Raw genomic sequence first — 25337 nt, 5'->3', positions numbered from 1 at the left:
ACATTGGTGAACGATGTTGCAGTGAAGTTCTTCAATCATAGTCTTTTTTTTTTTTCAGCTCTGGTAGAATGGTGCATCCATTAAGCATAATGCCTCCCTTCATCATGACCTCAGCACAGCTGTATTTATCCCATTCAAAAGTATTCTCGCAGTGGTAAGCAGCACCACTTTCATGCCAGATCAAGTGATGCCTATAATCGAAGTAAAGACTAAAATGACTCTCATCTGTAAAGAGTACATTAGCCCATTGGTGCCTTGTCCAATTTTTAGATACACTACCACTGAAAACATGCTCTACAGGCCTTTGGGCTTATAGGCCCAAAGGCCTGTAGAAACTTAAACCTAAACTTAAACCGTAACGACATTCCTACTTGTTGCAAACCACTTGTCACAGTTTGTTGATATATATATATATATATATATATATATGTAGAAAGTATTTTACCTTGGGTATAATAAATGTTAAAAATACCAAACAATTTTAAACCTAGTTTTTCTCCATTTCCCAAGTAAGCAAACAGACAAACAAGTCAAGTTTGCGCCTGCAAGTGATGCAAGTCTAGCTGATCCTACAGGTAGTGCAAGACCAAGGCAACTCGTTCTAAAGGTGGCATAAGCTCTGATCACTAATCTTAATATTTACCCTTAATGCCAAAACACATCTCCAAGAAGGGGATGTATGATGTTTTGTATTAAAGGCAAGAGGCCACTACCCAGACCAGTTTCGACCTTTATTGAGGTCGAATCAGTGGGAGCCAGGCTAGAAATACCAAGATTTAGTAATACAGAGCTTATAAGTATTTTACCAGAACAAGTTACCATAAGGTGTTTTAACCTTATTAAATAAAAATCTCTGGAGGAGATATAAATGTAGAAAGTATTTTACCTTGGGTATAATAAATGTTAAAAATACCAAGTAATTTTAAACCTGGTTTTACTCCATTTCCCAAGTAAGCAAACAGACAAACAAGTCAAGTTTGCACCTGCAAGTCTAGCTGATCCTACAGGTAGTGCAAGACCAAGGAAACTCGTGGTAAAGGTGGCATAAGCTATCCCCTTCTTGGATATGTGTTTTGGCATTAAGGGTAAATATTAAGATTAGTGATCAGAGCTTATGCCACCTTTACCACGAGTTGCCTTGGTCTTGCACTACCTGTAGGATCGGCTAGACTTGCATCACTTGCAGGCGCAAACTTGACTTGTTTGTCTGTTTGCTTACTTGGGAAATGGAGTAAAACCAGGTTTAAAATTACTTGATATTTTTAACATATATATACAGGGTGTTCGGGATAAATTTGACATATTTATAATTAATTATATTTTTCCGTAAGTTACATGTATTAACACACACTTCTCTTCATTTAAAAGTTTGGACCCTTCTTCATTCATATACAAGATGTCAGAAAGGATGGATAGCTGGAACCCACCTGAATCATGGAAGAGAATAACTTGTATCATGATGATTCGTGCCCGCCATCAAAATAAGGATATTACGACTGCTGCCCAATGCTCCCTGAATACAGTAAAAACAATCAGGCATGAACTAGAGACTTGCAATGGTGACTAAGAGGATGTAGCAAGAAGAAAGATCCCTAGCAGACGATCTGATTGCGTTCGTACAGCAGAATTCCTCGCAAATCTGCAGGAACAGGTGTTGAAGAACCCTGGCATTGGAATTCGGGCTTTGTTCGTGGAGTTGCTAACTGTAGTCAAGCCCTGGATAACAAGGGTAGCCAATGGTAGGCCGTATGTATGGCAGCAGGATTCGGCCCCTTGCCACACCTCTGGGAAAAGTCAAATATGGTTGTCTGAAAATTTCTTCGACTTCACCAGTCCAAATGTTTGGCCTCCAAACTCCCCAGACCTTAACCCCATGGATTATTTTGTATGGGGCGCAGTTGAAAAAGACACCAATCGCACTTCCAGTAATACAAAAGCCCAGTTAATGGATAAAATTAAAACAGTTTTTGCGGCCCTTCCCAGGGAGACTGTAGCATCAGCTTGTTCGAGGTTCCGAAGCAGAATTGAAGCTGTGATCGATGCTAATGGTGGTTATTTTGAGTAAATCTTGTTGATAGTATTGTAATTAACTCTGCCTGTAATGTTTTTTTGTCAATTCATTAAATTTAATAGATACAAAGAAGATTTTCTTTTTCCTTACGAAACTGTCAAATTTATCCCGAACACCCTGTATATATGCATGACTGTGTTGAATGGAGCTGACTTGCAAGGTGGTCTGCTGTTGGTGCTCGATTACGTTTTGCTGTTATAGACAAATGGTAAAGGAAGGGCGACCTCTTAGCAAATGTCTGGAACACATTCCATTGCGTTAGAAATTGCTTTCTAGATCTTGGATACACGCTGTGCGAGATTCCAAACTTTCTGGCAATATCAGTAATTCTGTGGCCTTCTTTAGGGCTTTCTAATTCTTCCCTACATGAAATCATCTAGATAATGTATCTGAGATAATGAGACATCCAAGTTTGCAACTTTACTTCTTCAAACACAGTTCGTTTGGCGCAGCCTTTTATCCTGTTGAGTGCTACCACATGACCTCTTTGTGCACGATTTGAAAATTTGAATGTGTACCCACTTTCTACTTGAAAACGTCAGTTATACATTTTGCGACAAGCTGATTCACCTGAATTTGCAGCTGTAATCTTCAGAGATAGTGTCTGCCCTTAGGTTTTGAATAGGGTATATTTTATAGCCAAATGTACAAAGAAAGTTTTTTTAAATAACAAAAGCTGTGGTGCAATCATAATTAAAAGAAACACATGTATTAACCACAGTGAAAATTATTTAATTGTAAATATTTCATCCTAAGTATCTTAGGACATCATCAGTACAGTAGTTTTAAACAATAATAGGAATAACATACAGTTAGGGCGCATGATTACAATAGAATCTCATTAAACGTGCATGACGTGCTACAGAAGTAAAAAAAAAAAAAAAAAAAAAAAAAAAAAAATTATTATTTAACACAATTTCCCATACTTTAGGGATAGTAAGAACGTCATTGCAGTTTAAGTTTAGTCTGTGTAGTAGGGCTTCAGAACTTTCTTTGTATAAACGTTCATGTTTATATAAAGATCTATGTAAAAGTTTAGACTTTTCCCAATGGATCCAATGGTTTGATTTTCAATTCAGTGTTGAGAGAGGCCAGATTTCTGCGGTTTAAACAATTCTTCTGCTCATCATCCATCTCAGAAATCTGGCATTATTAAATCACTAGTTTCCAGAGCACACAAATTCTGCTCCTCTGAAAAATCTTTAAACCAGGAATTAGAAGTAATCAAAATCAAAAATACAGCCATCCTAAATGGATATAATCCTAAAACAACTGAAAAAATCAGTCACTTCTCCACACCTCAAACCAGACAGGAAGAAGTCCATAGGATTCCCATACCTTACGTTAAAGGCATCTCAGAACGTCTTTCTAAAATTATGAAGAAATACAATTTTGCCACTACTTACAAACCTATTAACCAAATTTACAACTTGTTACCTTCTCCTAAGGACAAACGTTCACCTTTGATGTTGCCTGGTGTTTGAGATTCCATGCTCATGCAAATTATCTTACTTTTGACAGACAGGTAGGTCTGTTCAGAAACGCATCTCAGAACATCAAAACCACATTTGTCTTTTTAAACTGCAGAAATCTGGCCTCTCTCAACACAGAATTGAAAATCCAAACCATCGGATCCATTGGGAAAAGTCTAAACTTTTATATAAACATGAATGTTTATACAAAGAAAGTTCTGAAGCCCTACTACACAGACTAAACTTAAACCGTAACGACATTCTTACTATTCCTACAGTATGGGAAATTGTCATACATAATTGTGTTAATTTTTTTTTTTTTTTTTTTTTTTTTTTTTTTTTTTTTTTTACTTCTGTAGCACGTTATGCACATTTAATGAGATTCTATTGTAATCATGTGCTCTAACTGTATGTTATTCCTATTATTGTTTAAAACTACTGTACTGATGATGTCCTAAGATACTTAGGATGAAATATTTACAATTAAATAATTTTCACTGTGGTTAACACGTGTGTTTCTTTTAAGTACAAAGAAAGTGAAGTTTTAAAAATTTACCAGCAAGTTTATTAGAACAAGACCAGAATCTAAGTTGCCTTGGCTGCACTATTTAAACATCACAAACTCTACCCACAACTGTATATTCACCTTTTATTAATGCATTGAGTAAGTTTCATCAGTCTGACCAAGATTCAAAAAAAAATTATAAGCAGAAGTGAAGCTCATTCAATGCTGTAGCTTAGCTATGTCAAAAGGTTTGAATTCATCATAAGTGATCTCTAAGTGGGTGTGTAATAAAATATTAAACTATAGAGCTGAAAAGCTTATATTCATCTTACACAGATAATATAATGTGGGGTGATTCAAAACGATGGACTCAATTTTGTAAGTCTATATACCAAACATAGAACTGGTGAAGAACTATGTAAAGTATATTTGATTACACTTAACAATAAAGTTTATAGATGTTCAATGTACCTGCCTCCGGCCACAAGGATAACATCAAGATGGTAGCTGAATTCGTCTCACATTCTCCTCCAATACACGTGGTCTGCCCGAGCTTTTTCCCTTATACAGACAACCTGTTTGCTCAAATTGATTCCAATGACAAATGCTCTTCCTCGTTGGAGGTTTAATGTTGAAACGAAGACGAAATGTATGCTGCACTGCAGTCACCGACTCGGTTTTAATGAGCTCACGAACGCAAAAAATTGTGCTGCATAGTATCCAGTAGCGAGCAAAATGGCTACTATGCAGTACAAAACTGCAGCACAGCTGTGCGCTAGGCAGTGCTCTAGCGGTAGTATTTCAAACTTTAGGACCTCCTCTTTCAAATGTTATGTAGATCATTCACATACGATGTATAGTTCAGGAAATATAGCCATACGAAATTGAGTCCATCTTTTTGAATCACCCTGTATAATATACAATATTACAGATGCATCTATATTTCATAGCAAAATGTGGAAACAAGTGAAACTATGAAATGTATAAAAATTTTCTTTCAAACTTTACTAGAAAGATTATGAAATATTATGTTCTTGCAGGGGTGCTTAAGGGTCAAAGCTGTATAACTGAGAGGAGACCTCCACATAGCCTTTAAAGGAATGCGGAGAACCGACCAGGGCTTCTGACCCAATGTCCAATCCTCACCTTCTCGTGGTGCACCCTGTTGGGTATCTACTTTGATACTGAACGAACGAGGATGGGCTGGCAATTTGGGATTTAGCCGACCAAATTGTATTCTTATTGGTTAAACCAAAATAAAAAATGATGGTACAACATGACAAAATTTCATGCCGGCTGGGGCGTCGCCCGGTTAAACAAGGCCCCCGTTGTTTTCGCCAGGGAACCAGGGCGAACAGCGAAAAGTCAGCTACTGGAACAAATCTGAAAACAAACCCCAACTCAACATCACCAGAGTTAAAGATCGGTACTATCAATGTAAGAAGCCTGAATGGCAAAGAAATGGAGCTTGCTGAGGAATTAGATAAGTACCAGATCGACATAATAGGGGTGACTGAAACAAAAAAGACCAAAACTGGTGAGATCTTTCTGAGCAATAAATACAAAATGTTATATTCAGGCAATAACAATCAAGGAAGAGAAGGAGTAGCCATAGTATTCAACACAAAATACGAGGCTAATCTTCTTGAATGGCAGTCAGTCTCAAGTAGAGTAATGTGGGCAAATATGAGAATGGGGAACTGGACAATGAGACTTATTTGTGCCTATGGTCCCACAGAAGGTTCTACTAAGGTAGAAGTGGAGGAATTTTTTGAGGCTTTAGAAAAAGCAACTGACACAATGAAAAAGGAAAAGTTGGTCCTTGTTGGGGATCTAAATAGTAGAGTAGGAAATGATTGTGAGACATACAAAAATATTTTGGGAAAATTTGGAGAAAAGAGCAAAGCTAATAATAATGGCAAATATCTGTTGGATTTCTGCTCAGGACATGGACTGGTTATTACTAACACCATGTTCCAACATAAAAATGTGCACAAATTCACATGGAGAGAAGAGGCTAGGAATAAGAAAAGTCTCATTGACTATGTTATTGTTGATAGTGATGTTTTCTCCCTGGTGCAGGACACCAGAGTGTACAGAGGATTTGAAATTGGAAGCGATCACTATTTAGTTTTGAGCAGGATAAAATTGAATTTCATATTGAAAAGAATAACATGTAAGAAAGTTTTAAAGCGATTAAAAGTTGAGCAGCTCTCAGATGTAAACTGTAGACTAAAATACAGAAATATTATTGAAAAGAAAATGAAAGAGTTTGAGAACAGGAATCAAACCTTGGAGATTCAGTGGCAAACTCTGAAGGAAACATTGATTGATTCTGCCAGAGAGGCATGTGGTGAGGTTGTGTGCAAAGATAAAAAAATCAGAACTCCCTGGTGGACACAGGAAGTTAAAGAGGCAGTGAAGGAAAAGAAGAAAGCATATCAAAAGTTCCTGGCAAATAAGTCAGCTTTTACTCTTACAGAATACAGAGACAAATGTAAGAAAGCTAAACAGTATGTAAAACTAGCTAAACAAAAGTCATGGGAGGACTTTGGCAAGAATATAGAAAATAAATATCAAGAAGGTGGCAAAACATTCTGGAGGTTGTTGAAGAAGCTTAAGAATGGAGGAAAGAGTGCTGTAAAAGGAATTAGAGATGATAAAGGTGAAATGAAAACAGCAGAAAAAGATATCCTTGAAGTATGGAGTAATTACTTTGAAAAACTGCTAAATGAAACAAGCAGTGATGACAGCACAGTGATAAAAAACACTGACCAGGCATGCAGTCAGGAATACATATCCATACTTGAAGTAGAAAAAGCCATCAAAGGCTTGAAATGTGGAAAGGCAGCAGGAGTAGATGATATTCGACCAGAAATGCTGAAGTATGGTGGTATAAGAGTCTTACAGTGGCTGCACTGCATAGTTCAGAAAGCCTGGACAGAGGGACGAATTCCCGATGATTGGAGTAGAGCTCTCATAGTACCCATATATAAAAAGGGAAATAAAACTGAATGTGAGAATTACAGAGGTATTTCCCTACTGAGTGTTCCTGGCAAGATCTATGCAAGTATACTTGAGAAACGGTTGAGAAGAATTGTGGAAGAAAAGCTTGGTGAAGAACAAGCTGGATTCAGGCCAAATAGAGGCTGTCAGGATCAGATCTTCACTTTACGACAAATAGTCGAGAAAGCATGGGAATATAACAAAGATCTGTATTTAAGTTTTGTCGATTTGGAAAAAGCATATGACAAGGTGCCAAGAGAGAAGCTATTCAATACGCTGCAGTTATATGGTGTCAATGGGGCATTATATCAAGCAATACTTAGTCTTTATTTGAGTTGTGAGTCAGCAGTTAGAATTGAAGGAAGTACAGGAAGATGGTTTAATGTTAAATCTGGGGTGAGACAAGGATGTACATTATCCCCTCTGTTATTCATTATCTATATGGATCACATTATGAAGGAATGTGGTATTAAACCTGATATCAAAATTGGAGATGTTAATGTCAGCTCTTTGCTTTATGCGGATGATGTTATACTTCTAAATAAATCCGCTACAAGTCTGCAAGATTCTCTGACTAAATTGAATAGCTGTTGTAATAGATATGGTATGAAGGTGAGCAATAAAAAGACAAAGACAATGAAAATAGGCAGAATCATTGAAAATGTCAACTGTGTTGTGAATGGAGAACCTGTGGAACAAGTAAAACATTTCAGCTACTTAGGCACAATTTTTACTGAAGATAGTAAACTAAATATAGAAATAGACAACAGAATCAGCAAAGCTGGTATCGTGGGAAGTCAATTGAATAAATTCATATGGAATAAGAAAGAAATTAGTCGGAACACTAAATTAGCTGTATACAAGACTGTGTTCAAACCAATTTTAACTTATGGATCTGAGAGCTGGGTCAGAAGTAAAACACTTGACCAAAGACTAGAGACCGCAGATATGAGAGTCCTGAGAAAGATTAGAGGCGTGAACAGATGGCATCAATGGCAATATCATATTAAAAATGAGGATATTAGGAAAGAACTTGACATTGTCAGCATCCAGGAATGCGTTAGCAGAGCTAATCTCAGATGGTATGGTCACTTAAATAGAATGGGAGAGGAAAGATTAGCAAAACAAGTGTTCTCTGCCAGGTTGGCAGGAAAACGACCCAGAGGAAGACCAAGATATAGGTGGATTGATACGGTACAAAGTGCCTTAGACGATAGAAATATAAGATCTGATAATGTTGGAGTCTTGACAAGTAACAGACTGATTTGGAGGAAAATTGTAGATAGGAAGTTAGTAATGATGTAAAATTTTTTCATGTAGTACTGTCATATCCTGTACACCCCTTGAGGGTACATGGCAGGAATTTGAAGATGATGATGATGATATGTTCTTGCAAGAACATTTTTGAAAGTTTTATCCTACATTTAACTATAAAATATGAATGTATCTATAATATCCTCCATTACAATATCTCATTTATTTCAAATTGAAGCATCTCGACTCTACTTTAAAATCCGAGTTATATTAAGGGAAAGCAAAATTTTATTTTCTCTTTTTATCAAAGAATATCCTAAAAGTCTTCATTTTGGTAATAAAAAATAAACAGAAATAGGGGATATTACAGATAGATGCTTATTTCTTAGCCAAATATATATAAACTTGGAGAGTTTCTAATAAAGAAGAGCGAGGTTATGAGAATACAATCCTCGGCATCAGAGCTCCAAACTGATCTATTTATTTTACAATGCTGAAAAAACAACCACTCTTCTTTCACTGCTGTTCACTTAAGGAAAATACAATTCTCTGAAACAGAATTGCTTTGGTATTGAATGGAGATTCGTGTCATTTTAAGGTTTGTGCTGATCTTAGATGAGAATCAACAGTTTAAAACAGCTGTCAGCAAGTGCAAAAACCTTAATGAAAAGAACTAATAAAAGGCAAAAGGCTTGATAGCATGGGTGCCTTTTAAATAGTGCAAGTTAAGACAATTCTGATGCCAAACATTATATTCTGAAACTCTGTAGTCAGTTTTTGAATCTTTCCAAGTTTCTATATTTATTTATTTATATTCATTTTCATGTGGTCACATGATTAGGTGAAATATTATTACATTTTTAATCTTTCTTCGTTCAGCAATTTGACTGAAGTGCTGAATATTTGGCTGAACCACCTTAACCCAGTCCTGAAGATACTTTCAGGCGCAAACTTTGTTTGCTCACACTTGGATAAAGGATTAAACTAAATTTATTATATAAACATTAAAGTTTATGAACAAATGTTTAAAAAAAAAAAGAAAAAAAACAATACATTCATTAAAATTTTTTAATCAATTTTAACGAGTATATTTTTTTTTATTTATGTTATTATTATTTTTTGAAAACATATGTTCATAAAATTTAATTGAGTATTGCTTCAGCCAAATTTTAAACCAAATATTTGGTATTCAGTGCATTGGCACATCAAGCACCAGTCAAGACTCCATTATTATCAGATCTTATATTTTTTTTCTCTTCTAAAGCATTTTTTTATTGTATTAATCCACTAGACCTTGGTCTTTTCTTGCCATTTTAGCAAAGAACACGTGTTTGCTAATCTTTCTTTTACCATTCTGTTTAAAAGTAAGCATACTGAATTAAAATTAGTGTTTTAATTTAGTAAAATTAAAAAGCACATTGAAAAGTCTAGATAACTATAGTCAGTTAGCAGGAAGGTGATAGAGTGAATTATCAGAAATGAAAATTACACAGAAATGAACTGAACAGATTTAGCATATTTGTCATTCATACATCTAAAATACACTACTTGCTCTTGAAGTCTTTAAATTCTGATCAATAATGGTTATTTCAATAAATATAAAATAACAAGATATTAGAATTCGTATTAATTGATAATTTGATACTGATTTATAACATATAATTAGAATTATTTTCTCTTTTCTCATAAATATTCTGATAATTGTTATTTCCTAATGAAAGCATATACTACTGTGTATGTTTCATCATTAAAGAACAAATTACTTCAGCATTGGGGGGGGGGGGGGTTGTTTTGATTACCTGAAATGAAAATCCTGAAAGCAGAAAGCATCAGAAAAATTACAGTCAAACTGAGTAGCAAGCATTAATTGCAGCATACAAAAAATAACTACCTGTTCCAATATCGGAAAAGCTGTGTCATAAATGGTAGATAACAATTTTATAAAATCAAATGAGAAAAGTCACACATTCACCTTTAATCTGTGTTAGTTTCTGCAGCTCTCTGTTTTTAATGATGGAACGTGAGGAATTTTGCTTCTTATCTACTTTGAAGAATTGTGTCTTGTTGTTGAGATCACTCTTGTCTATCTACACAAAACAGCAATATTATAAATGGTGATAACTACAAAATCATCTGGTTCTGATACGTTTTAAAAAGAAATTTCTAATGTCACATAATTTTAACTTAAAACTTGTTCTCTAGAAATCATACTGATAAGAAAACTCAAAGTGAAAACAGAAATTTTACATTTAGTACTAATTATAACATAATAGAAACCAATCAAAATCCAAGTAGCAGCTGATTTTTATTATACACAATCAGTACATATCCTAAGTGATATGGTGCTCTTTTACTGAAAGTAAAATACATTAATCTATGAAGTGTCTGATAGCCCCACCCCCTTATATATGAAACTGCAGATTATCAACTGTTCAAACAATTTCAGTAAGAGCGTTTGAAATGTTTATAATGAACAATAAATATGACAAAACCCATGTTATTCAACATCTTAAACAGCAATTGTTACCTGTATTGGAAAATACCCTACAGCAGAGTTCTCAACCCTATGCCTGCGGGTGCAAATGCACCCATGGAACTATTTGCATGTGCCCACTGTCAATTATTAAATAAGGAAAAATTAAATTGAAACTGGTAAATATAGGTCTTCTCCTAGTAATAATATTTACTGAAATCATAAAAAATGTTAACATTTATGCTCTATTATGAACATTTTGTAATTCCTCAGTCTTTGAGTGGGAGTGTTACCAGTGCCAATTTTGTATGTTTTATGAATTTAGTCTACTGGCAACTGTGCACTTGAGGGATGTGTCACCACTTCACCGGTTTTGTCAGCACACTTTGACCATACATTGTTTTCTTGTGTTTAAAAATTTTGCCGCAAAATTTATTAGAAATGAATGAAATACAAAAATACAAAACAACGATTGGGAATAAGACTATTGCTTTATCCAGAGTAAAGAGAAACGTTTTTGCTTATCGTGCAATGATTTAATTTAATTGTATAATAAATGTTACAAGTGTATTTCTACTTTCACAGTTAATTAATTTGTTAATTGTTATCATTTGATATCATAAACAAGTATAAATTTTCATAGAAAAAAAATACTGGTGCCTGATACTCTCTTCCAGTCTTGAATTCACACGCAACCACAACTAGGTTGAAAACCTGTGCCTTATAATATCCTCCAATACTATAAAGCAGGGTAAACTTTTATTTTTCTATTTTTATGTATTTATTTATTTTATATACAAAAATGCAAAACCTAAAGATAAGCAGTTTATCTTATTTTGTTTTAGTAGTTAAAAAGTTGTTTCAATACAGCTTATACACAACAGGTGTGTAAGCTTTCATATTTGTAGTCATGTTTATTCATGTGGCATGTTAATCAAAACTTAACAAAAGTCAAATTTTCACCTTAGTATCTAAAATATCTTAATACATACACTGACAATGGAACACAAAATGCAAATAAGTATTTTAAAAAGTACCACCACAGCATGGTAAGACAACAAATAGTCAACGATTCCTAATTTAAAGAAACAATAAAATAAACATATAAAGCTGAACTATTAGTGCAAATAACAAATCCCGTGAAATGGTCGTAGTATTCAAATTCACACTATTCAAACTTATAATTATATATAAAATATAGTAACTGATTCCAGCTTGATGGAAATAAGCAATGAAAAATTTTAAGCATAACATTTTATATTTTATTAATGAAATTTCACAGTAAAGAATAAAAAGGATATACTGATAATTTAAATTTATTGTTATCAGAGTCACAGTAGTTATAGAGAGCAAAAAAAAAAAAAAACTAAAATCTAAATATCATTCCTGAAGGTAAACTTAAACTGACAAAAACATATTTGTCTTTAAATATTTTAGCAGCAAACACTGAACTTTTTTTTTTTTTTAAATATAAATTCTGGAAAGCATCATTTTCCAGAAAAAATGTATAATCCATGTTAAATATCTACTGATCAATGTATCCAACCAACTTTGATTTTTTTTAACATCAGGTTATTTAGATGTTGTGTCCTCATTTGCACTGATCTCCTCACAGTTAGTGGTAGTTTTAACATTATGTAATTGAACTCAATTTTTAAATAGATAAAATGAATCAACACTTGAATTAAACATTTCTTCTACTTCATTATTATTTATTTTTTTTATTTCACTCTTAAACAAATACAGGATTACAATCAAAATTGCATTTAAAGCATTTATCTGATGGCTGCTCTTAACAGAGCAGCCATTCAGATGAAATGCAATTTTGATTGCAATCCTCTATCCATACAGTAAAAGATGCTCTATCATTGTAACACTTCTTTTCCTTGTAGATGTTTATAAACCACAAAAAGTTAATGCAATTTCACCTTTTTCTTTTATTTCATATGCATGTTCTAAAATATTTTATAACATGGACTCAGGCATTCTGACATCTTGTCCTATTTTAGAGTTGTTATGTTCATATAGTTCAATCACATCACACATAATAACGAGCCTCTTCTTTTCTGCACCCATGGTGCTTTTATCTGAAGGAATCTTTTTCTTTTGTCCATTTTGTTAAAGATACTTCTTAAAACATATCACAAACACGGACATGATTACAGCAAGCAGCAGCACGTGCAGATGTGAAGCTAAACAAGTGCAGCCTGAAGTAGCAGTACCTAAAACCCCAATAGCAACTTGGTAACCACAACTGTGGTTACCAAGTTGCTATTGGGGTTTTAGATACTGCTACTTCAGGTTTTAGATCCTAAAACCCCAAATGCAACTTGGTATCATATAATTCACACTAAACTGAATATAACATTATTTGAACTTGTATTAATTGCAATTTAGCTATATATATACTGGTGCTTGCCACATATAAACACACACACAAATTATAATACGATAATTAGGAATTTACAGAATTTTGATACAATAACATTGCCCATAAAGGAGATAACCAAAGGCCATCAGATCTGTTTAAATTCAGGCGATGTAAAAACTCCTCAGAGCTCTTTCTGTATAACCATCATCATCATCAAATTTCTGCCATGTACCCTCAAGGGGTGTACAGGATATGACAGTACTACGTGAAAAAAATTACATCATTACTAACTTCCTATCTACAATTCTCCTCCAAATCAGACTGTTACTTGTCAAGACTCCAACATTATCAGATCTTATATTTCTATCGTTTAAGGCACTTTGTACCGTATCAATCCACCTATATCTCAGTCTTCCTCTGGGTCGTTTTGCTGCCAACCTGGCAGAGAACACTTGTTTTGCTAATCTATCTTCGCCCATTCTCTTTAAGTGACCATATCACCTGAGATTAGCTCTGCTAACGCATTCTGGGATGCTGACAATATCAAGTTCTTTTCTAATATCCCTTTTTTAATATGATATTGCCATTGATGCTATCTGTTCATGCCTATAATCTTTCTCAGGACTCTCATATCTGCGGTTTCTAGTCTTTGGTCAAGTGTTTTACTTCTGACCTAGCTCTCAGATCCATAAGTTAAAACTGGTTTGAACACTGTCTTGTATACAGCTAATTTAGTGTTTTGGCTAATTTCTCTCTTATTCCATATGAATTTATTCAATTGACTCCCTACCATACCATCTTTGTTTATTCTGTTGTCTATTTCCATATTTAATTTACCATCTTCACTAAAAATCATGTCTAAGTAGCTGAAATGTTTTACCTGTTCCACAGGTTCCCCATTCAAACACAGTTGACATTTTCAACAATTCTACCTATTTTCATTGTCTTTGTCTTTTTAATGCTGACCTTCATACCATATCTAATACAGCAGTTATTCAATTTAGTCAGAGAATCTTGAAGTCTTGTAGCAGATTTATTTAGAAGTATAACATCATCCGAATAAAGCAAAGAGCTGACATTAACATCTCCAATTTTGATATAATGTTTAATACCACTTTCCCTCATAATGTGATCCATATAGATAATGTACATCCTTGTGTAAAACCAGATTTAACATTAAACCATCTTCCTGTACTTCCTTCAATTCTAACTGCCGACTTACACTTCAAATACAGACTAAGTATTACTTGATATAATTCCCCATTGACATCATATAACTGAAGCATATTGAATAACTTCTCTCTTGGCACCTTGTATTATACCTTTTCCAAATCGAAAAAACTTAAATACAGTTCTTTGTTATACTATCATGCTTTCTCGACTATTTGTCGTAAAGTGAAGATCTGATCCTGACAGCCTCTATTTGGCATGAATCCAGCTTGTTCTGCACCCAGCTTTTCTTCCACAATTCTTCTCAATAGTTTCTCAAGTATACTTGCATAGATCTTGCCAGGAACACTCAGTAGGGAAATACCTCTGTAATTCTCACATTCAGTTTTATTTCCCTTTTTATATATGGGTACTATGAGAGCTATACTCCAATCATCGGGAATTCGTCCCTCTGTCCAGGCTTTCTGAACTATGCAGTGCAGCCACTGTAAGACTTTTATACCACCATACTTCAGCATTTGTGGTCGAATATCATCTACTCCTGCTGCCTTTCCACATTTCAAGCCTTTGATCGCTTTTTCTACTTCAAGTATGGATATGTATTCCTGACTGCATGCCTCGTCAGTGTTTTTTACCACTGTGCTGTCATTACTGCTAGTTTCATTTAGCAGTTTTTCAAAGTATTACTCCATACTTCAAGGATATCTTTTTCTTCCACTTTCATGCCACCTTTATCATCTCTAACTCCTTTTACAGCACTCTTTCCTCCATTCCTAAGCTTCTTCAACAACCTCCAGAATATTTTGCCACCTTCTTGATATTTATTTTCTTTATTCTTCCCAAAGTCCTCCCATGACTTTTGTTTAGCTAGTTTTACACAGTGTTTAGCATTCTTGCATTTGTCTCTGTATTCTCTAAGAGCACAAGCTGACTTATTTGCCAGGAACTTTTGATATGCTTTCTTCTTTTCCTTCACTGCCTCTTTAACTTCCTGTGTCCACCATGGAGTTCTAATTTTTCTATTCTTGCAGACAACTTCACCACATGCCTCTCTAGCTGAATCAATCAGGGCTTTCTTCAAGGCTTGCCCACTGGATCTCCAAGGTTTGATTCCTGTTCCCAAACTCTTTCATTTTTTCTTCAATAATCTTTGTGTATTTTAGTCTACAGTTCACATCTGAGAGCTGCTCAACTTTTATTCGCTTTAAAACTTTCTTACATGTTATTCTTTTCAATATGAAATTTAATTTTATCCTGCTCAAGACTAAATGGTGATCACTTCCAATTTCAAATCCTCTGTACACTCTGTGGTCCTGCACCAGGGAGAAAACATCACTATCAACAATAACATATTCAATGAGACTTTTCTTATTCTTTGCCTCTTCTCTCCATGTGAATTTGTGCACATTTTTATGTTGGAACATGATGTTAGTAATAACCAGTCCATGTCCTGAGCAGAAATCCAACAGATATTTGCTATTATTATTAGCTTTGCTCTTTTCTACAAATTTTCCCAAAATATTTTTGTATGTTTCACAATCATTTCCTACTCTGCTATTTAGATCCCCAAGAAGGACCAACTTTTCCTTTTTCATTGTGTCAGTTGTTTTTTCTAAAGCCTCAAAAAATTCCTCCACTTCTACCTTAGTAGAACCTTCTGTGGGACTATAGCCACAAATAAGTCTCATTGTCCAGTTCCCCATTCTCATATTTGCCCACATTACTCTACTTGAGACTGACTGCCATTGAAGAAGATTAGCCTCGTATTTTGTGTTGAATGCTATGACTACTCCTTTTCCTTGATTGTTATTGCCTGAATATAACATTTTGTATTTATTGCTCAGAAAGATCTCACCAGTTTTTTTTTTTTTGTTTCAGCCACCCCTATTATGTCGATCTGTTACTTATCTAATTCCTCAGCTAGCTCCATTTCTTTGCCATTCATGTTTCTTATGATGATAGTACTGATCTTCAATTCTGGTGATATTGAGTTGGGGTGTGTTTTAGGATTTGTTCCAGTAGCTGACTTTCGCTGTTTGCCCTGGTTCCCTGGCGAAAACAACGGGGGGCCTTGTTTAACCGGGCAACGCCCCAGCCAGCATGAAATTTCATCATGTTGTACTATCATTTTTTATTTTGGTTTACCAATAAGAATACAATTTGGTCGGTTAAATCCCAAATTGCCAGCCATCCTCGTTCGTTCAGTATCCAAGTAGATACCCAACATGGTGCACCACGAGAAGGTGAGGATTGGACATTAGGTCAGAAGCCCTGGTCGGTTCTCTGCATTCCTTTAAAGGCTATGTGGAGGTCTCCTCTCAGTTATACAGCTTTGACCCTTAAGTATCCCGGTAATATTTCTGTATTCATATTTTAGAAAGGCTAGCCTGTTTAATTCTCTAGACAATCAAAGTTTCAACTTAACACAATGTTTTACCTAGCATGTTCTATCTTCAATATGAATAACCATAATCCGTGTGTTAGGGCTTTTCCGTCTCTTAAGTACTAGGAGAAAATTATGTTAGAGGCTTAATGGAATGAAATAGTGAGAAAGGATTAAGAATAATATTTAATTATTCCAATATTTCATCTGAATTAGTGAAACATCAGGGAGTACAATATGAAACTTGAAACTTTTAATATTTCCAGTATTTCAACTGAGTCAAATTACATTCATCAAGGAATTAAATTGATATGTGCATGCACGCACGCACGCACACACAGCATAAGGTAAGTGTGACTAAAGTGGGATAACAAAGGCAAGTCTAAAGTAGTACCCTTTAGTAAGCTGGGATGTGTGTGTGTGTTTGGCTGAAGCAGCGTTCAGGATGAGTGCTTCCCAGATTTGAGGTTGTTCATAAAACCAAATTTCTTTAGGGTATGGTGGTTTGAGGCTGAGGGAGACCCTAGGAGTCTTTCATATTTCAGTTTGTTCCTATGAAGTAAGGTGGCCTTTTACCAGTGTATGTTATGGCAGGTGGCTAAAGCTTCTGTATAACCATTCTACAAAAAACATACTTTTATGTAAAAGCTTTTTTTTTTTTTTTTTTGGCCAAAGTATCCTGTCTAGTGAATAAATTAAAGATGCCAAGAAATTATAATCTTAGTTTAATCCTTTATTCAAGTGAAAATAAACAAAGTTTACGTGTGAAGTAACTTCATGACTGGGCAACTTGTATATAGAGGCTAACGCCCTCACATCATTTGCCTTAGTATCCTATAAAGCAAAGCACATATTCTTACAGACATGTGCTTTGCTACCCAGACCAGTTTCGACCTTTGTCAATGCCTCATCAGTCAGAGCCAGACCCAGAAGTGATACCAAGGTTGAAGTCATATTTCCATTATTACTAAAATACTCTGGATTAGAGATAGATGTTGAAAGTTTTTCCACTTGGTTATACTATAAATTAAAGATGCCAAGAAATTATATTCTTGGTTTAATCCTTTATTGAAGTATAAGCAAACACAGTTTGTGCGTGAAGTAACTTCATGCCTGGGCAATTCATGTATAGAGGCTAATGATTTCAAATCACTTGCCTTGGTCAAGGTAGCATATTTAGTTTAGGACTGCTCAGCTTCATGATGTTGGACATAAGATTTATGTTCCTCACAACAGACAATTGCTGATCTTCCAGATTGTCCAAATTAAGACAATCCACATGTGCAAGGCATCTAGTAGATACCTGGAAAGCTGAGTAGAGGAAGCTTGTCTTTAGCTGAGGAAAGAAAGGTATAAATCTTCCTGAAAGGACAACACAATGCTGAGAAGTATTAGAACTTTAGCAGTATATATTTAATCAGTATATCTTATATTCAGAAATTCCATTAATAAAGGGAAATGGAATCAGAGGTTTCTTCCAGAGATAACTAGAGACAAGAAGCCTAAAGCTGTTAAATGCTTTACTCCTGTGGCTTGTCTTACTTCAAGGTTTGGTATAATTTGAATCTTAACATAGGTCTTCTTCAGTGGAACATGAATTATGAACATTGTGTAATAAGGTCGTAATGGTTCAAACTTTTGAGTGGGATGATGGAAAGTAGAATGGATATAATGATCAATATGTGTTTCCTTTTAAAAAAACTGAAAAAGGAAACTACCATCAGGCTGACCATAAATCAATAAATTTAGAAAGGCTAGCTGATTGTTTTTTTTTCTCTAAGGTAAACTGAATTCTAGGATAAATCATATTTTTGAGATTGTTTCAAATCTGATGAAGAACCATTCCATATTGCAAATATATCATCAACATATATGTACCATACTGTAGGCTTAAGAAAAATGCAATTAAAGAGATGACCTTTGTAACACTCCATGCTTGCTGACTACTGCATGTTATATCAAGAGCATCTGAAAAGCCATAAATAAAGATCACAAATTTCAGTTTTAAAATCCAGTTTTTAATACATAAAGTATATTTTCCAGTGAAAGAAGATAATAATAATATAGACAAGTATTTAAAAACCTTATAAGTAGGACAATCAATGCAATCTACTACAGATCTTAATGGAACACTAGGCCTATATATCTTAGGAATACCATATGACCTGGGGGGGGGGGGCATAAAAGATTTTCAGTTTTTTCTTTAATTCTTCATCCCAACTGGAGATGTTTTCAATCAATTTATTAATCCTATTAATTTGGTTGGTAGTAAGATCAAATGAGAGGTGACAATAAATAGAGAAATCACCAAGAATTATGGAAATCTTTTTAAGATGTCCTCTTCTATCTTGCATGACTACCACTTTGCCCTTGAGATGACATGAGAGAATTAGCCACAGCAGACCATAATATCACAACTTTCTGAGTAGTCCCTTATGCTATACCTAATCAAATGCTTGGGAAATGTCAAATATAACATCAAAATATATCAATTAACTTCCATGCAATATATTCAGAGCTGGGTGATATAAACAAAATCTGCTGTTCATTACTGATGGAATTACTGACAGTCACTGATTGAAGGCAAACCTCCACCTGGTGAAATTAAATATGAATGCCTCGTTTCAGATAGAAATGCAGGTAAGGGCAAAGAGCCATGAGAATGATGGCAGACTTTTTTCTCCTTTTATGGAATAGAGTGAAATTAAGCTCGCTTCCATGTTGTGGGTAGATGCCAGCTAAGATTTCAAGTATGTAAAAATTATTATTATTATTATGTGACACCTCCAAGGAGTCCAAGAACTCATTGCGAGAGGACACTTTACCCTACTTTGCTAAATACATCTCACCCTCTCCACTGCCACTTAATTCTCCTACTATGACACCACCATCAACACCATCTACTGCCCCATCATCATCAACAACAGCATTTTTTCTCTGTAAATTGCACATGTTCTGAAGGCAGATTTGTCTGTATGCAGGATGAAAAACCAGTTTCCAGTAGAAAAAACCCTGCTACCTCCGTATGAGATCGGCTAACTCACCTTCAATTGAAAAAGCCCATATAAAGATTCCCCTCGTCACGATGAGAATCGAACCTAGGTCTTTTCCAATTGAAGAGCACAATATTCTGCTGTTCTTCCAATTGCGCTATGGAGGCACAACAGATTATATACAACAGATATTAGTTCTGGCACAGAAAACTTTGGAGTCAAGAAGATTAACTGATATGCAAGTTGTTCAAGATTTTTTCTTGTCTTTCTAGTGCAAGCCCACAGAGTTACATAGCACATTGTGTCTGGTGTGGCAGGAGGTGATTTGCATTAGTCATATATGCAGGACCAGAGGAGAAGAATGATGCCGTGATGTCAACTTCATCTTTAGCTGTTGGAAAACAGTGTCATCTGAGAATGAGAGAAATTGGTGAAAGCAAAAATGATAAGCTACACCTAATGATATGTGTAAGGTACCAGAGGGCACAATTATCATATGTTGTTTTTCTGCATGCAGCCTTTTAAAAGTCATACACAGATTTGTTACTGGTTGTTTTGTAATTGCTATATGCTTCAACACAGTCAGATACTGAAGCCAATTTTTGTTTCAAATAATTTGTGATAGGCTGAATTCTGTTCTTAGAGTGGCTTAGTGCATTTGAAAAATAGATGTTGGGTGAAAAGTTTTAACAGTGGGAACAAAGGCCTTTGTTCAATTTTGTAATGTGTGATCTAGGTATTTCAATTCAGAAGGATAGAAACAGCAGTCTGGCTAATTATCCCAATTGGCACCATTAGAATAACAAAGCAAAATAGGAGGTCAGAGGAAAACAGTAGACATAGCAAAAAATGGGATCAGGTCAAAAAAGGGGGGGGTCTAAGATTTATCCTTCACTGGCATGCAATATCAGACCGCACAAGTAGCACCCTTGTGATGAAAGAATTTGCACAGTCTAATTAATTTGAACACATATGACATACTACAGTTGTAGCTGCTATATTAAAAGTTCAATCAAAAACTAAAAAGTATGGTATCTGTAAGTGATGATGCATATCATTTAAAGTTGCATTCATAAACATCTTGAAGTGATTGTCTTTTCTCTTTCTCTCTCACTTTGAACAAAGAGGATGTTCTGTTGAAAAAACATTGCAGAAACACCAATTTTACACCATCCATAAAAAAAAAAGTTAGCATGGTCTGAAAAGTTTGGTCTATCAATGTCATTGATAATAGCATCCTTTAAACCATAACACATCTATAACTTATGCTTAAGCAACTGTTTAAAGAGTACTGAAGCTCTATTACACTGTCCAAATTTAAACAATAACAATCTTTCCTTGGTCAAAATTAGGGATTCTCATCCTTATTAATGGCAAGCAGTAATTATTTTTAAAAATTATTTATATATACCATATAAATGTATGGCATTGCTTTAGCATGAGCTTGAATCTGTTAAAAGGAAAACAATTCATTACTGTTGTTGTTGCTGCTGATCTACCTTTTGAATTGGTTAATTTCTGAATGAATTGTATACATTATTATACTACTATTAAATTTCTTATGCTATCTGTATCCAGAAACTTTCTTTTTTTTTAAATGTCAGCTATCTTCTATAATGACTTCAAAATTCACTCCATCATCATTATTTCCCAATGTGTACCCTCAAGAGGTGTTCAGGCTACTATAGCACTACGTGATTAAATTTACACTATTATTAATGTTCTCAACTTTTCTCCAAATTAGTCTATTACTTCTCAGCACGCCCTTTCATTCTTCTAAGGCACTTCCGACTGAATCAATCCACCTAGATCTTAGTCTTCTTCTGGGATTTTTTCCTCCCACTTAAAAAAAAAAAAACTCATTTTGCTAACCTTTCCTCTCTTATTTTGTTTAATGACCATATGACCTTAGATTAGCTTAGCTCTGCTGACACATTCAATGATAACAATGTCACTACTTAAAACTATAACAAAAGAATTAAATTAATTCATGTAAAATATTATTTATTAGTAGAATTTTCGCCTGAGTATCACAGGCACCTTCAGTACATGTAAAAAGGCTAATTAAACAATAACTGATAATTCCAAAGGGTGCCACCTAAGTAGGCTCATGTAAGATAACTAAAAAAAAAGTCATTAAGTTTCCTAACTTATTTAAAAACACACACATGCACACACACACAAATAAATAGTTAGGAAAGATTAGCTTATTTAAAAAATACTATCTCCCACAAAGGGGAAAGACATAGACCATCGGATCTGTTTAAGTTGGGAGAGTGAAGTCAAGTTTCACATGTTTCTTTATAAAGCTGTTCCATGAGGAACTGATTTTTGTGAAGGACTCTTGTTCTCGTTCCAATGAACTCTATGTCTAGTGTTCATGGCATGCTCTGCAAGTCCAGACTGTTCAGGTTCAAGGTACTGAATATACGACTTGTGTTCTTCTATCCGAATAAAAGCAGATCTTCCTGTGTATCCGAAATAAGATAACCCACAAGAGCAAGGAATTTGGTAGACACCTGGATGACTTAGATGTGGAAGCTTGTCATCTGGAGAAGTTAGAAAGGTGGCAATTTTTCTTATGGATCGAAAGTCAACAAAAATATTTAGTGGTTTTTAAAACTTTTGCAATGCATTCACTAATGCCTTGCACATAAGGGATAGGAATATACGTTATTTCCTCGTAAAGCATGAGGAATATGAGTATTTGAAGAGGAAGATATATCAAAACTACTTAAAGCTCTTTTGATGAAAGAATTCTTATATCCAGAGGAAATAATATATTGCAGTCTGTAATAGTTCCTCTGAAACACAAAAGGAGTGGGCCCGATGAACCAGTGTTTTAATAGTTCCCGCCTTTTGACCGGAATGGTGATGAGATTCAGCATGGATATAATGGCCTATATGAGTCTCCTTCCTATAGACTGAGAAATGTAGGTTACCATTTGGTTGGCAAAGAATTAAAAGATCTAAAAGGGTTAACTGCTTATTTACTTTCTACGTCTAGGGTGAACTGGATCCTTGGATAGAGCATCTAATTTAGAGAGAAACTGTTGTAATTCATCAGAAGAGCCATTCCAGATAGCAAAAATTTCACCTACATATCTGAACCAGTGAGTAGGTGTAGGTGAAATGTTGTCAAAAACATATTGTTCAAAGTGCTCCATATAGAAGTTGGTAATAGCAGGAGAAATAGGATTGCCCATTGCTGTTCCTTCGATTTGTTGACATAACTTGTTTTTAAAGGAAAAATAACCAGAATGCATTACAAAATCGAATATATGAAGGAAATTCTTTAGCAGTAATTCAATGGTGTCCGATAAAGGAACATTGGTAAATAATGAAACAACATCTAAACTAATCATAATATTCAAAACGTACAAATGATGATCCAAAATTTTATTTTTGAAATCCAAAGATTTTTTTTTTTTTTTAATTTAAGTAGCAGTTCTTCTAGTTGAAGAAGTGAGTAAATTTGATAAAAATTTTGAAATTTTATAAGTGGGACAACCTATACAGTCTACAACTGGTCTTAACGGAATGCCTGGTTTATGAACTTTTGGAAGGCCATACAATCTACGTGGACCACCGAAAGAGGGTTTTAAGTTTTTTCTTTTGATCTTCATCCCATATAGATACATTATCTATAAGAGAATTAAGTCTTTTTAGCTGACTACTGGTAGGATCTGATGTGAGAGGCCTGTAAGTTGAATAGCCACAGAGCAGTAGAGACATTTTTCTCTCATATTCTCTTGAATAACTAGTCTTGAATGACCTTTTGTCAGCTTTCATAATAATTAAATTATTATTATTATTCAGTGCTTTTAATTCAGAGTAAGATAAATTAGGACGAGGAGGCTTGGCATTAAAAAGAATTTTTGCACATTCAAAACATGTCCTGTTATTTGTTTTTTTGGGATAGGGATTGAATACCTCTGTCTATGCTATGAAAAAATTCCATCAGGGGTACCTTATTCAGAACAATGGCGAAATTATGTCCTTTTGATAAAACAAGATGTTCACTGCCTGTTAGTGGATGGTCAGAAACATTGATAGCTACTCTATCTGTATTACAGATATTAGTAATGGATCTAGGGCGTCTCACTAGTGAATCAAACTTACGCTTTAGGTATGAAGTCGATGATATAAGCAAAACAGTGTTAAAAGTTTCAGCCACTAATACTGATTCTAGAGCATTCTTGATATCAACAATTTCTCTATTTAAGATGGCAAGAGTTTTTTTTTTGCTTCATGTAGCTGATAATTTAGAAGTGACCTAGTGGCCTTTAAATAAATCTGATGAGCTCTTTGAGACTTAAAAACTTCTTTTAATTTACAGCAGGTAGGAAAAACTGTGCAATCTTACAGCGCATTAGTAATATTATTCTGTTAATGCATTTAGCATTCTTTACTTATACTTTACCGTATCTAGCACTGTTTGGACGTTTTGTTTGTGACTAGTTCAGATAAGTAGATGACATTTTTGCTATCTGGAATGGCTGTTCTGATGAATTACAACAGTTTCTTTCTAAATTAAATGCACTTCATCCAAGGATCCAGTTCACCCTAGAAGTAGAAGTAAATAAGCAGTTAGCCTTTTTGGATCTTTTAATTCGTAGCCTGAGAAATGCAGATGGTAATCTACATTTCTCAGTCTACAGCAAAGAGATTCATACAGGCCATTATATCCATGCTGAATCTCATCACCATTCCAGTCAAAAGGCAGGAACTATTAAAACACTAGTTCATCGGGCCCATTCCGTTTATGTTCAGAATGAATCGCAATATATTATTTCCTCTAATGGATATAAGAATTTTTTTTCATCAAAAAAGCTTTAAGTAGTTCTGATATATCTTCCTCTTCAAATACAGAAAAAATAACGCATATTTCCATCACTTATGTGCAAGCCATTAGTGAATGCATAGCGAAAGTAAAGTTCTGAAACTTAAATATTTTTGTTGACTTTCAATCAATAAGAAAAATTGATGTGCATTTTTTTTTTTTAAATAAGTTACGAAACTTAATGACCTTCTTGAATGGCAGGCAGTCTCAAGTGGAGTGATGTGGGAAAATATAAGAATCGGTGGAGGAATTTTTTGAAGCTTTAGAGAAAGCAACTGACACAATGAAAAAGGAAAAGTTGGTCCTTCTTGGGGATCTAAATAGCAGAGTTGGAAATTATTGTCAGACATACAAAAATATATTGAGAAAATGTGGAGAAAAGAGCAAAGTTAATAATAATAGCAAATATCTGTTAGATTTCTGCTCAGGACATGGACTGGTTATTACTAACACAATGTACCAAAAATGTGCACAACTTCAGGTGGAGAGAAGAGGCAAGGAATAAGAAATGTTTCATTGACTATATTATTGTTGATAGTTATGTTTTCTCTCTGGTGCAGGACACTAGAGTGTACAGAGGATTTGAAATTGGAAGTGATCACCATTTAGTCTTAAGCAGGATAAAATAGAATTTCCTATTGAAAAGAACATGTAAGAAAGTTTTAAAGTGAATAAAAGTTGAGCAGCTCTCACATGTGAACTGTAGACTAACATATACAAAGATTATTAAAGAAAAAACGAAAGAGTTTGAGAACAGGAACCAAACCTTGGAGATTCAGTGGCAAGATTTGAAGAA

General features: G+C 34.6%; 1 protein-coding gene across 7 annotated transcripts in view; it reads right to left on the bottom strand.

Moving 5' to 3' along the window:
* The window catches only part of LOC150101365 (serine/threonine-protein phosphatase 2A 56 kDa regulatory subunit gamma isoform-like), a 430932-nt gene that overhangs the window by 347209 nt on the left and 58386 nt on the right, over positions 1-25337 (bottom strand). For 6 of the 7 annotated variants that reach the window (XM_090400222.1, XM_090400219.1, XM_090400225.1 and 3 more), the window contains one exon: positions 10281-10395. In XM_090400222.1, the coding sequence (XP_090256348.1) occupies positions 10281-10395 (115 nt within the window). The remainder of the gene's footprint in view (positions 1-10280; positions 10396-25337) is intronic. The other variant, XM_090400226.1, reaches the window with a different exon arrangement.

The sequence above is a fragment of the Typopeltis vanoorti genome, chromosome 11, assembly GCF_054136105.1.
Source record: "Typopeltis vanoorti isolate ZY-2024b chromosome 11, IOZ_Tvanoo_1.0, whole genome shotgun sequence".
NCBI classification, from domain to species: domain Eukaryota; kingdom Metazoa; phylum Arthropoda; class Arachnida; order Uropygi; family Thelyphonidae; genus Typopeltis; species Typopeltis vanoorti.
The sequence above is the reverse complement of the archived record's forward strand: the minus strand, read 5'-3'. Positions and strand labels throughout refer to the sequence as shown.